The 12,547-nt window shown below is 47.5% G+C and overlaps 1 protein-coding gene across 1 annotated transcript in view; it reads left to right on the top strand.

The window, feature by feature from the left end:
- Positions 1–12,547, top strand: part of LOC126106723 (insulin-like peptide receptor) — a 197,825-nt gene that overhangs the window by 125,718 nt on the left and 59,560 nt on the right. The window contains exon 8 of the mRNA XM_049913103.1: positions 3,030–3,283. Coding sequence (XP_049769060.1) covers positions 3,030–3,283 — 254 coding nt within the window. The remainder of the gene's footprint in view (positions 1–3,029; positions 3,284–12,547) is intronic.

A 12,547-nucleotide genomic window follows, 5' to 3' on the forward strand; every position in this document is an offset into this window, starting at 1 on the left:
AGGAAATGGTAATTACAATTTCTAGTTACTATCAGTGCTTATTGGTGGAAAGGATGCCAAACTGCTAAGAAAGATCGCCTCCGGTCTTTGATCGGTTTCCGAGGAGGTAATACGTGAATCTGTGTATGAAACCTGACCTCCTGTGAGAATGGAACAGTTTGTTCAAAAATTTCTTCGGATGACATAGTTCTGCGATGTGTTAATCCAAGGCAGTCTACGAGGGTTGGAACTTTAATGGTGGCAATTATTTATTTACAGCTTATAAAATGACTTTTATCTTAATAATATGAATATTTATATATGTGTTTGGAGAGAGAGAGAGAGAGATGATTTTTGATTGAGATTTTTACTTTAAGTCGTAGCTGGTACCTGAATTTTGGTTGCTGCCTTCTTGAATGATCAGCTTCTGCACCAGTTGGTGACGTATTATAATTTGGAGGAAGTTATTGTTCTTTAAAACTTAAAATACGACTCTGTTGGTTACTTGACCGTATTGCGGATAGCTTTGAGCCCAAGTTTTCGTTGCTTTCCATACCTAAGGGACCATTACTGTAAATAAATAAGATCAAACAGCAAACTGCTTTTCGTGAGAAAAGGAGATTGCTTGGCACTAAAACTTCCTTCAAACTACACTTCCTGCTACGTCAAAATTGGTCAGCGGAGTTCAGCACCATACTATTGTACAAGAACATAATCCAATTACTGTAATTAATAAATTATGAGACGTTGTTACTTATTGAATGAAAACTATAGAGAATGCATTTTTTTCCTGTATTTTAGTGAACTTTGTACACTTACAGTTATGTCGACTGATAGACGGCGACGACAATGAAGTTCACCTCCTTTTCCAAAAACAAGATATTTCTATTCTTCTATTCCAGTAAATTTGTATACTTAAATGTTTGGCAACTCTTACACATACTTTACTCGGTTTTATCACTGAAACAGCAATTTTCATTAAATGTAACAATACGTTCTGAGCGACGGCCTAGCAACACGTCCTCTTTCCACAAGACACAGATTAACAGTTCTCTTTTTTTATATAAATCAATTGTCTTTTATTTAGAGTCAAAGATTCACAACTACTATCGTTGCGGGGATTGCGCGCTAAACAGTTTGTTGCTGTCCAGCTGCGCTTCACTTCACTTCAAGTACTTTTTCAATCGCATTTACATTTACGGTATTTACATACATTACTGAGCTTATCAGAATAAAATCAGACACAAATTAGTTTAGAAAAAGGGGCAGTGAGACTCACATAACATTACAAGTTCGTACAAAATAGATACATGTTTCAAGGTTTTACCGACCTTCGAAGTAGTGAAAGTCGTAGGATACTCTTAGCAGTGCCAGTTGTGTTGACACTTCGAGCGGCGCGGTCTATTGACCGATGAATTTGTAGCAGTTCTGAAGCGAATGCCGTGAAGTGTTTCCTTCAGTTTAGAAATCGAGTTGAACTCATGAGGGTGGTGCAGTAGGTGTTATAGGACTTAGTAGCCCCATCAGTCAAAGAAATCAGTAACAGCTTACACTGTACGTGCTTGAACATTGTCCTGCAGAATGATGGTCAGGTCCTGCAGGAAGTGTCATCACTTCTGTCTCAAAGTTGTTCATTTTTGGAACACAACCTACGAGTAGCTGTACAACCTCTAGAAGTGTGTGTCATGAATTTTTATGATGTCTGTCTATTTAAGTCGATACTAAGGCAACTTCATGTATGTGTCAGAAAACAAGGTGTCCGAACGTCTTTTTCGGCAGTAGATACCATGTACTTTCTGACATTATGCAGTACTCTATAATAAAGTCTTATAAATTTTAGAATGTTGTATTTTCATGGTGTGGTTTGTTCATACCTGAAATCAGTACCGGCCGTGAATCCCTATATTGTATGATCAAAGCAACAAAACGTAATAAAGGTGGGCAGCGATGTGGCATAAACGCCGCACCCTCGTAGGTGCTGTGGAGTGCATCGTGACCTACCAAAGCCCCCAGTATTACTCATTTGAGAAACTTGTGCCCTGTGTCGAAGCTGCGTCCGTGGTATCGCTAGTAATTTCGGGAGTACCGCAAGGAAGCGTGATAGGACCTTTATTGTTTACAATATACATAAATGACTTAGTTGACAACATCGGTAGCTCCGTGAGGCTATTTGCAGATGACACGGTTGTCTACAAGAAAGTAGCAACATCAGAAGACTCGTACGTACTCCAGGAAGACCTGCAGAGGATTAATGCATGGTGCGACAGCTGGCAGCTTTCCCTAAACGTAGATAAATGTAATATAATGCGCATACATAGGGGCAGAAATCCATTCCAGTACGATTATGCCATAGGTGGTAAATCATTGGAAGCGGTAACGACCGTAAAATACTTAGGAGTTACTATCCGGAGCGATCTGAAGTGGAATGATCACATAAAACAAATAGTGGGAAAAGCAGGCGCCAGGTTGAGATTCATAGGAAGAATTCTAAGAAAATGTGACTCATCGACGAAAGAAGTAGCTTACAAAACGCTTGTTCGTCCGATTCTTGAGTATTGCTCATCAGTATGGGACCCTTACCAGGTTGGAGTAATAGAAGAGATAGACATGATCCAGCGAAAAGCAGCGCGATTCGTCATGGGGACATTTAGTCAGCGCGAGAGCGTTACGGAGATGCTGAACAAGCTCCAGTGGCGGACACTTCAAGAAAGGCGTTACGCAATACGGAGAGGTTTATTATCGAAATTACGAGAGAGCACATTCCGGGAAGAGATGGGCAACATATTACTACCGCCCACATATATCTCGCGTAATGATCACAACGAAAAAATCCGAGAAATTAGAGCAAATACGGAGACTTACAAGCAGTCGTTCTTCCCACGCACAATTCGTGAATGGAACAGGGAAGGGGGGATCAGATAGTGGTACAATAAGTACCCTCCGCCACACACCGTAAGGTGGCTCGCGGAGTATAGATGTAGATGTAGATGTAGTAGTATGCCCCCACGTCTGTGAGCCGGGCTACAGTGGAGCTGCCGCCTGCTCTGCAGATGGAGTTCGCCATGCTGCCGCTGCGGGAGCGGCGCGCCGTGCTGTCGGGGCTGCGGCCGCACACGCGCTACGAGTTCTACGTGCGCGCCTACTTCTCGGACAGCGTGCGCGACGGGAGTCGAAGCGCGGTCCGCCACTTCAGCACCCCCGCCGGGCGGCCGTCGGCGCCGAGGCGGCTGCGCGCCGTCGCGGCGCCAGGGCTGCCAACCGCCGAGGGCGTCGCCCTGCGCTGGCAGCCGCCGCTCCACCCCAGGTACAGGCCGGGCCGGCGCCGCCAGCCAGTGGCAGCCCTGTCTCTCCTACTCTACTCATCCTTCCCCTCTTCCCCTCTACCCATCCTCACTTTCTTCGTTATGCCCAATAGAAGAGCGCATTTGAATTTGTTAGCTCGCTCTGACAGCTTCCTTGTCCTCTTCCCAAAATCTCTTCGTGAAATCTCTGTCTCTTGTCTTGCGTTCCCTCGTCCACTATTCTCCAATGCTGTACTTAGAGTTCTCTGGGAATGTGTGATTTGTTTTCAGATAGTATCTGAGGCAACCGAGAGCTTTATACCGAATGAATTAACCATGGTAGTGTACACCTCTGAAACTGTCACACAAAGTATACACCTATCTCACAGACATCCTCAATTACACGCATCAAAAGGAGTTTTGCATCACCCAGTTCCCAGAACTCCTGAAGATAGACGTGGACTGTGCATATTGTATCACAGACGCAGACCCTTTGGCTGTTCAGAGATGTCACTAAACCTGCCCAAAGATGTAAACAACCATCCATGAGCACCGTCCGATCACTTCCAGTCATTCCACCAGAAACGGTCGTGTTGTCTGTAGTTCAACCATGCCTAGACGGTCAATACCGCGGTTCGATAGCTTCCGCATTGTTACTTTGTACCAGGAAGGGCTCTCAAAAAGGGAATTGTCCAGGCGTCTCGGACTGAACCAACGCGATGTTGTTCTGACATGGAGGACATACTGAGAGACAGGAACTGTAGATGACATACCTCACTAAGGCCGCCCAAGGGCTATTACTGCAGTGCATGACTGCTACCTTCGGATTATGGCTCTGAGGAAACCTGACAGCAATGCCACCATGTTGAATAATGCTTTTCGTGCAGCCACAGGACGTCGTGTTACGACTCAAACTGTGCGCAATAGGCTGCATGATGCGCAACTTCACTCCCGACGTCCATGGCGAGGTCCATCTTTGCAACCACCACACACCATGAAGCTCGGTACAAATTGGACCAACAACATCCCGAATGGACCGCTCAGGATTGGCATCACGTTCTCTTCACCGATGAGTGTCACGTATACCTTCACCAGACAATCGTCTGAGACATGTTTGGAGGCAACCCGGTTAGGCTGAACACTTTAGCCACCCTGTCCAGCGAGTGCAGCAAGATGGATGTTCCCTGATGTTTTGGGGTGGCATTATTGGGGCCGACATATGCGACTGGTGGTCATGGAAAGCGGTGTAACGGCTATACGATAGGTGAATGCTATTCTCCGACCGATAGTGCAACCATGTTGTTGTTGTGGTCTTCACTCCTGAGACTGGTTTGATGCAGCTCTCCATGCTACTCTATCCTGTGCAAGCTTCTTCATCTCCCAGTACCTACTGCAGCCTATATCCTTCTGAATCTGCTTAGTGTGTTCATCTCTTGGTCTCCCTCTACGATTTTTACCCTCCACGCTGCCCTCCAATACTAAATTGGTGATCCCTCGATGTCTCAGAACAGGTCCTACCAACCGATCCCTTCTTCTAGTCAAGTTGTGCCACTAGCTCCTCTTCTCCCCAATTCTATTCAATACCTCCTCATTAGTTATGTGTTCTAACCAACTAATCTTCAGCAGTCTTCTGTAGCACCACATTTCGAAAGCTTCTATTCTCTTCTTGTCCAAACTATTTATCGTCCATGTTTCACTTCCATACATGGCTACACTCCATACAAATACTTTCAGAAACGACCATATCGGCAGCATATTGGCGAGGCATTCGTCTTCATGGACGACAGTTTGCGCCCCCATCGTACACATCTTGTCAATGACCTCCTTCAGGCTAACGACATCGCTCGACTAGAAAGGCCAGCATGTTCTCTCGACATGTACCCTATAGAACATGCCTTGGAGTGATTGAAACGCACTGTTTATGGACGACGTGACCCACCAACCACTCTGAGGGATCTACGCCGATCGCTGTTGAGGAGTGGGACAATCTGGACCAACAGTGCCTTGATGAACTTGTGGATAGTATGCCACGACGAATACAGGCATGCATCGACGCAAGAGGACGTGCTGCCGGGTATTAGAGGTACCGATGTGTGCAGCAATCTGGACCACCACCTCTGAACATCTCGCTGTATGGTGGTACAACATGTAATGTGTGGTTTTCATGAGCAATAAAAAGGGCGGAAATGATGTTAATGCTGATCAGTACTCCAGTTTTCTGTACAGGTTCCGGAACTCTAGGAACCGAGGTGATGCAAAGCTCTTTTTGATGTGTTTGTTTGCTGTCCCACACTCTTGTGCGGAGGTTCCGGAAAGTGTTCGCCGGTTTGGCAATTGTCGCATTTACTTCAGCGCCTAGAGAATGATCTTCTGACTGTAGGAAAGAGAGGTACAAGAATTTCTCGCCTACATTCACCAACACACAAAGGAATTAATGAAATTTAGGTGCCAGTGGGCATCGATTTAAATCAATGGAAAAGTTGCAAATTTGTGCCAAAGTGGGATTCGAAACTGGGTCCCCTCATTGGGCAGATGCTCTGACGACTAAGCCATCTGGCCACAGTGGTCATCGCAACTGCATAGATTACCCTAGCACGACTTCCATCAGACCCAAATTCTACATCTACAGGGTTATTACAAATGATTGAAGCGATTTCACAGCTCTACAATAACTTTATTACACTCCTGGAAATGGAAAAAAGAACACATTGACACCGGTGTGGCAGACCCACCATACTTGCTCCGGACACTGCGAGAGGGCTGTACAAGCAATGATCACACGCACGGCACAGCGGACACACCAGGAACCGCGGTGTTGGCCGTCGAATGGCGCTAGCTGCGCAGCATTTGTGCACCGCCGCCGTCAGTGTCAGCCAGTTTGCCGTGGCATACGGAGCTCCATCGCAGTCTTTAACACTGGTAGCATGGCGCGACAGCGTGGACGTGAACCGTATGTGCAGTTGACGGACTTTGAGCGAGGGCGTATAGTGGGCATGCGGGAGGCCGGGTGGACGTACCGCCGAATTGCTCAACACGTGGGGCGTGAGGTCTCCACAGTACATCGATGTTGTCGCCAGTGGTCGGCGGAAGGTGCACGTGCCCGTCGACCTGGGACCGGACCGCAGCGACGCACGGATGCACGCCAAGACCGTAGGATCCTACGCAGTGCCGTAGGGGACCGCACCGCCACTTCCCAGCAAATTAGGGACACTGTTGCTCCTGGGGTATCGGCGAGGACCATTCGCAACCGTCTCCATGAAGCTGGGCTACGGTCCCGCACACCGTTAGGCCGTCTTCCGCTCACGCCCCAACATCGTGCAGCCCGCCTCCAGTGGTGTCGCGACAGGCGTGAATGGAGGGACGAATGGAGACGTGTCGTCTTCAGCGATGTCGCTTCTGCCTTGGTGCCATTGATGGTCGTATGCGTGTTTGGCGCCGTGCAGGTGAGCGCCACAATCAGGACTGCATACGACCGAGGCACACAGGGCCAACACCCGGCATCATGGTGTGGGGAGCGATCTCCTACACTGGCCGTACACCACTGATGATAGTCGAGGGGACACTGAATAGTGCACGGTACATCCAAACCGTCATCGAACCCTTCGTTCTACCATTCCTAGACCGGCAAGGGAACTTGCTGTTCCAACAGGACAATGCACGTCCGCATGTATCCCGTGCCACCCAACGTGCTCTAGAAGGTGTAAGTCAACTACCCTGGCCAGCAAGATCTCCGGATCTGTCCCCCATTGAGCATGTTTGGGACTGGATGAAGCGTCGTCTCACGCGGTCTGCACGTCCAGCACGAACGCTGGTCCAACTGAGGCGCCAGGTGGAAATGGCATGGCAAACCGTTCCACAGGACTACATCCAGCATCTCTACGATCGTCTCCATGGGAGAATAGCAGCCTGCATAGCTGCGAAAGGTGGATATACACTGTACTAGTGCCGACATTGTGCATGCTCTGTTGCCTGTGTCTATGTGTTGTAGTTCTGTCAGTGTGATCATGTGATGTATCTGACCCCAGGAATGTGTCAATAAAGTTTCCCCTTCCTGGGACAATGAATTCACGGTGTTCTTATTTCAATTTCCAGGAGTGTATTTGAGATATTTTCACAATGCTTTGCACACACATACAAAAACTCAAAAAGTTTTTTTAGGCATTCACAAATGTTCGATATGTGCCCCTTTAGTGATTCGGCAGACATCAAGCCGATAATCAAGTTCCTCGGCGCAGCATGTCCCCATCAATGAGTTCGAAAGCATCGTTGATGCGAGCTCGCAGTTCTGGCACGTTTCTTGGTAGAGGAGGTTTAAACACTGAATCTTTCACATAACCCCACAGAAAGAAATCGCATGGGGTTATGTCGGGAGAGCGTGGAGGCCATGACATGAATTGCTGATCATGATCTCCACCACGACCGATCCATCGGTTTTCCAATCTCCTGTTTAAGAAATGCCGAACATCATGATGGAAGTGCGGTGGAGCACCATCCTGTTGAAAGATGAAGTCGGCGCTATCGGTCTCCAGTTGTGGCATGAGCCAGTTTTCCTGCATGTCCATATACACGTGTCCTGTAACGTTTCTTTCGCAGAAGAAAAAGGGGCCGTAAACTTTAAACCGTGAGATTGCACAAAACACGTTAACTTTTGGTGAATTGCGAATTTGCTGCACGAATGCGTGAGGAGTCTCTACCACCCAGATTCGCACATTGTGTCTGTTCACTTCACCATTAAGAAAAAATGTTGCTTCATCACCGAAAACAAGTCTCGCACTGAACGCATCCTCTTCCATGAGCTGTTGCAACCGCGCCGAAAATTCAAAGCGTTTGACTTTGTCATCGGGTGTCAGGGCTTTTAGCAATTGTAAAAGGTAAGGCTTCTGCTTTAGCCATTTCCGTAAGATTTTTCCAAACCGTCGGCTGTGGTACGTTCAGCTCCCTGCTTGCTTTATTCGTCAACTTCCGCGGGCTACGCGTGAAACTTGCCCGCACGCGTTCAACCGTTTCTTCGCTCACTGCAGGCTGATCCGTTGATTTCCCCTTACAGAGGCATCCATAAGCTTTAAACTGCGCATACCATCGCCGAATGGAGTTAGCAGTTGGTGGATCTTTGTTGAACTTCGTCCTGAAGTGTCGCTGCACTGTTATGACTGACTGATGTGAGTGCATTTCAAGCACGACATACGCTTTCTCGGCTCCTGTCGCCATTTTGTCTCACTGAGCTCTCGAGCGCTCTGGCGGCAGAAACCTGAAGTGCGGCTTCAGCCGAACAAAACTTTATGAGTTTTTCTACGTATCTGTAGTGTGTCGTGACCATATGTCAACGAATGGAGCTACAGTGAATTTATGAAATCGCTTCAATCATTTGTAATAGCCCTGTACATCTGATCTACAAAGATACTCGGCAAGTCACTGTAGGTTGTGTGGCATAGGGTAGCCTGTGTGTCACTGCTAGTCCATTCCTTTCCTGTTCCACTCGCAAACAGCGCGAGGGGAAAACGATTGTGTATATGCCTCCGTATGAGCCCTAATTTCTCGTATCTTATCTTCATGTTGCTACACGCAATGTATGCTCGCGGCAATAGAATCGTACGGCAGTCAGATTCAAATGCCGGTTCTCTAAATTTTCTTAGTAGTGTTTCTCGAGAAGAACGTCGCTTTCCCTCCAGGAATTGCGACTTGAGTTCCCGAAGCATCTCCATAACACTTGCATATTGGTCGAACGTACCGGTAACAGATCTAGCAGCCCACCTCTGAATTGCTTCGATGTCTTCCTTTAATCCGACCTGGTACAGATCCCAAACACTGGAGCAGTACTCAAGTATAGGTCGCACCAACTTCCTATATATAGTCTCCTTCGCAAACGAACCTCTCTTTCCGTGATCTTAACTCATCTGCACACTGTTGGCATTGTGTCCCTGCCTATTATCCTCATTTTTGGCAGCGTTTCGCCGATTCCTGTCGGCAGTGGGTGGGTAAGTTGAGAATTTGCGTCTGCGGGAGGTGACCTTGGGTAGTCCATGCAGTTGCGATGATCGATGTGTCCAAATGGCTGCCGGCACGGTAGCTCAGCATGTTCGTCAGAGGGTTACCCGCCCTCCGTAATAAAAAAAAAACTGAGTTAATGGAACGACGATGAACTTGAACAAGCTTCATGAGACGTCCGCCCCAAACAAATGGAACTAACAATCACGAACAAACAGGTATCAAGGGAAAAAATGCCTACTGAGCAGGAGACCTGGGTTCAAATCCTGGTCCGGCACAAATTTTCTGCTTTCCCCACTGATTTAAATCAATGCTTACTGGCAACTAAATGTCACGAATTCCTTCGTCTCCTGGTTCATAGTAGCTGCAGGATCAAAGTGGGGCCTGTTCTTACGGACATGTGCCAAAGAACAGCCACCACGTTTACATTCAACAAGGCTAATCTTAGGAGGACATATCTGTATATCCATGCGCCATTATCACAGTCTTCTTTATATTCGCAGACATGGAGAAGATCTTGCATGTTGCAACAGCAGCTGCACAGCAGGTGTCAATCTTCATCATTCTCAAAATGTACTGTAAGATTTTGAGAACTGTTTTTCCATTGACTTTTCACTTTTTCTACCACCGCCTCGATTGTGACACGCCGATGTAAGAGGATAAAGGCTCTGTTTCTCTTTAGGTTCCTGATTCTCCACAGAGAGATAGTCTGCCACTTGATTGTTTGTCATTCATAATTATCTGACAACAATGGAAGCGTCCACATTACGTAACTACGACGTCAGATGATGGTGTATTGTTGTCGTGCACTTCCACCGACTCAGCATGAATTGTTACGGCTTTGTTCCCCTCCAGATATGGACAACCACTCAGTGTACGCTTCTCCAGTTTAGCGCTGCGCTGCACCGTTTCGTTTTGGCTCGTCTATGCTCATACTAAGGGACTGTGGCGCACAGATTTCATTGTCTACTGAGACTTCAGGCGTGTGTGGGTGAACAAACAAAAAATTAGCCGGCCGCTGTGGCCGAGCGGTTCTAGGCGCTTCATTCCGGAGCCGCGCTGTTCCTACGATCGCAAGTTTGAATCCTGCCTCGGGCATGGATGTGAGTGATGTCCTTAGGTTAGGTAGGTTTAAGTAGCTCTAAGTCTAGGGGACTGATGACCTCAGATGTTGAGTCCCATAGTGCTTAGAGCGATTTGAACCATTTTTGAACAAAAAATTAATTACGCAACTTCATTTCTTTGATGAGATAATTATCATTAATGGCGTGGCAGTTACGCATCGCTTTAGACTTACAAAAAACATATGTACCAAAAAAAATGTTCAAATGTGTGTGAATTTACAAAGGACCAAAAGTGCTGAGGTCATAGGTCCCATGACTTCCACACTACTTAAAGTAACTTAGGCTAAGAACAACACACACACCCATGCCCGAGGGAGGACTCGAACCTCTGGGGGGGGGAAGGCCGAGCAATCCGTGACATGGCGCGTCTAACTGCGCGGCCATTTCGCGCGGCAAATACACTCGTATACATACACTGACCTAGAAAATGTCATGGGATAGACGCCTAATACCACGTGGGGCCTCGTCTGCCACTGCGGACTGCAGTGAAACGCCATGGAAGTGAGCCTACAAGTCCCTGGACTCCTCCTCTGGAAACAGGACACCAAATAGCTTGCAGAGCTGCAGCCAATTGTGATCTGTTCATGGATGCAGACTCCGTGGCATGGAGCCTGAGTTCCGTGACATCCGAGTTACTCTTGGTGGCGCTCATATCTGGATGGCGGAAAGTTATCATCTTGAACCATTGCAGAACCGTCAGGTTATTGGAAGGCCGACAAGGAATGGTCCCCGAGCAGCTCAACGTACCACAGACCTTTCAAAGACTCTTCAAATGGTTCAAATGGCTCTGAGCACTATGGGACTTAACATCTGAGGTCATCAGTCCCCTAGAACTTAGAACTACTTAAACCTAACTAACCTAAGGACATCACACACATCCATGCCCGAGGCAGGATTCGAACCGCTCGGCCACACCGGCAGGCAAAGACTCTTCCAGAGCAACTAGGGCGCCAGTTCCATTCCAGGAAAAAGCACCGCAGATCATAACGGAGGCTGCACAGCTTTGGGTCCAAATGAAAAAAACAGTTCTCAAAATCTTACAGTACATTTTGAGAATGATGAAGATTGACACCTGCTGTGCAGCTGCTGTTGCAACATGCAAGATCTTCTCCATGTCTGCGAATATAAAGAAGACTGTGATAATGGCGCATGGATATACAGATATGTCCTCCTAAGATCTTCTTGCAAGGCAGGATCCATCATTCATGTGGTCTGCGACGCACAGTGTGCCTCCCATCGGCATGGTGCAGTTGAAAAAATGATTGGTCGGACCATATCACGTTATGCCATTGTTCCAGTATCCATCCCTGGTGATTGGCGACAAATGCAAGCTGTGTTCCCAATGCCTTAGGTTAACAGTGACACATGTGTACGGTGCTGGCTCCCATAGTCCATGGTACCTATGTTCCTATGGATTGTCGACTGGGGGACACGGCTGGCACATCCTGAGTATTGTTGTCCTTGTGCCACTATTGACGATCCGTCTCAGATGTCACAGTCATCGAGGGTGGCTGGACGGGCGGTAGTTGGTCTGTGGTGGACTGTCACATCCTTATTCAACCACTCACGATACACCCAGGACATGGTTGAACGTGTGAAGCCCAATTCCTGCACCACTGCTGAAATCGAAATTCACATTCGTCCTGCATCGACCACCATGCCCGTTCGAACCGCGTCAGCTCACGACGATGTTGCATGTCACACAGTTGACTTGCATAAATACTTCTTTTCAGAAGCTCTCCTACACAGCTGTAGCTGGCACGAGGAAAGCGTGGTGCTAATACAACGCACTTGCGCCATATGTGAACCATTATCCTATGACATTTGCTAAGTCAGTGTAATGTACAAATTTACAGATAAAAAAAAAAATGTCGTGTGACTGGAGCCTCCCGTCGGGTAGACCGTTCGCCTGGTGCAAGTCTTTAGACTTGCTCTTCGATGGGGATGAAATGATGATGATTAGGACAACACAACACCCAGTCCCTGAGCGGAGAAAATCTCCGACCCAGCCAGGAATCGAAACCAGGCCCTTAGGATGGGACAGTCTGTCGCACTGACCACTCAGCTACCGGGGGCGGATAATTTACAGATGTATTATTTGGATAAATGATCTATGTGCATCAACAAGCTCAAGGGATCTCCAGAGTGCAAATTTCGAACACTCATTTCGTTTCATTT

Source organism: Schistocerca cancellata, chromosome 10 (assembly GCF_023864275.1).
Source record: "Schistocerca cancellata isolate TAMUIC-IGC-003103 chromosome 10, iqSchCanc2.1, whole genome shotgun sequence".
In the NCBI taxonomy this organism is placed as follows: domain Eukaryota; kingdom Metazoa; phylum Arthropoda; class Insecta; order Orthoptera; family Acrididae; genus Schistocerca; species Schistocerca cancellata.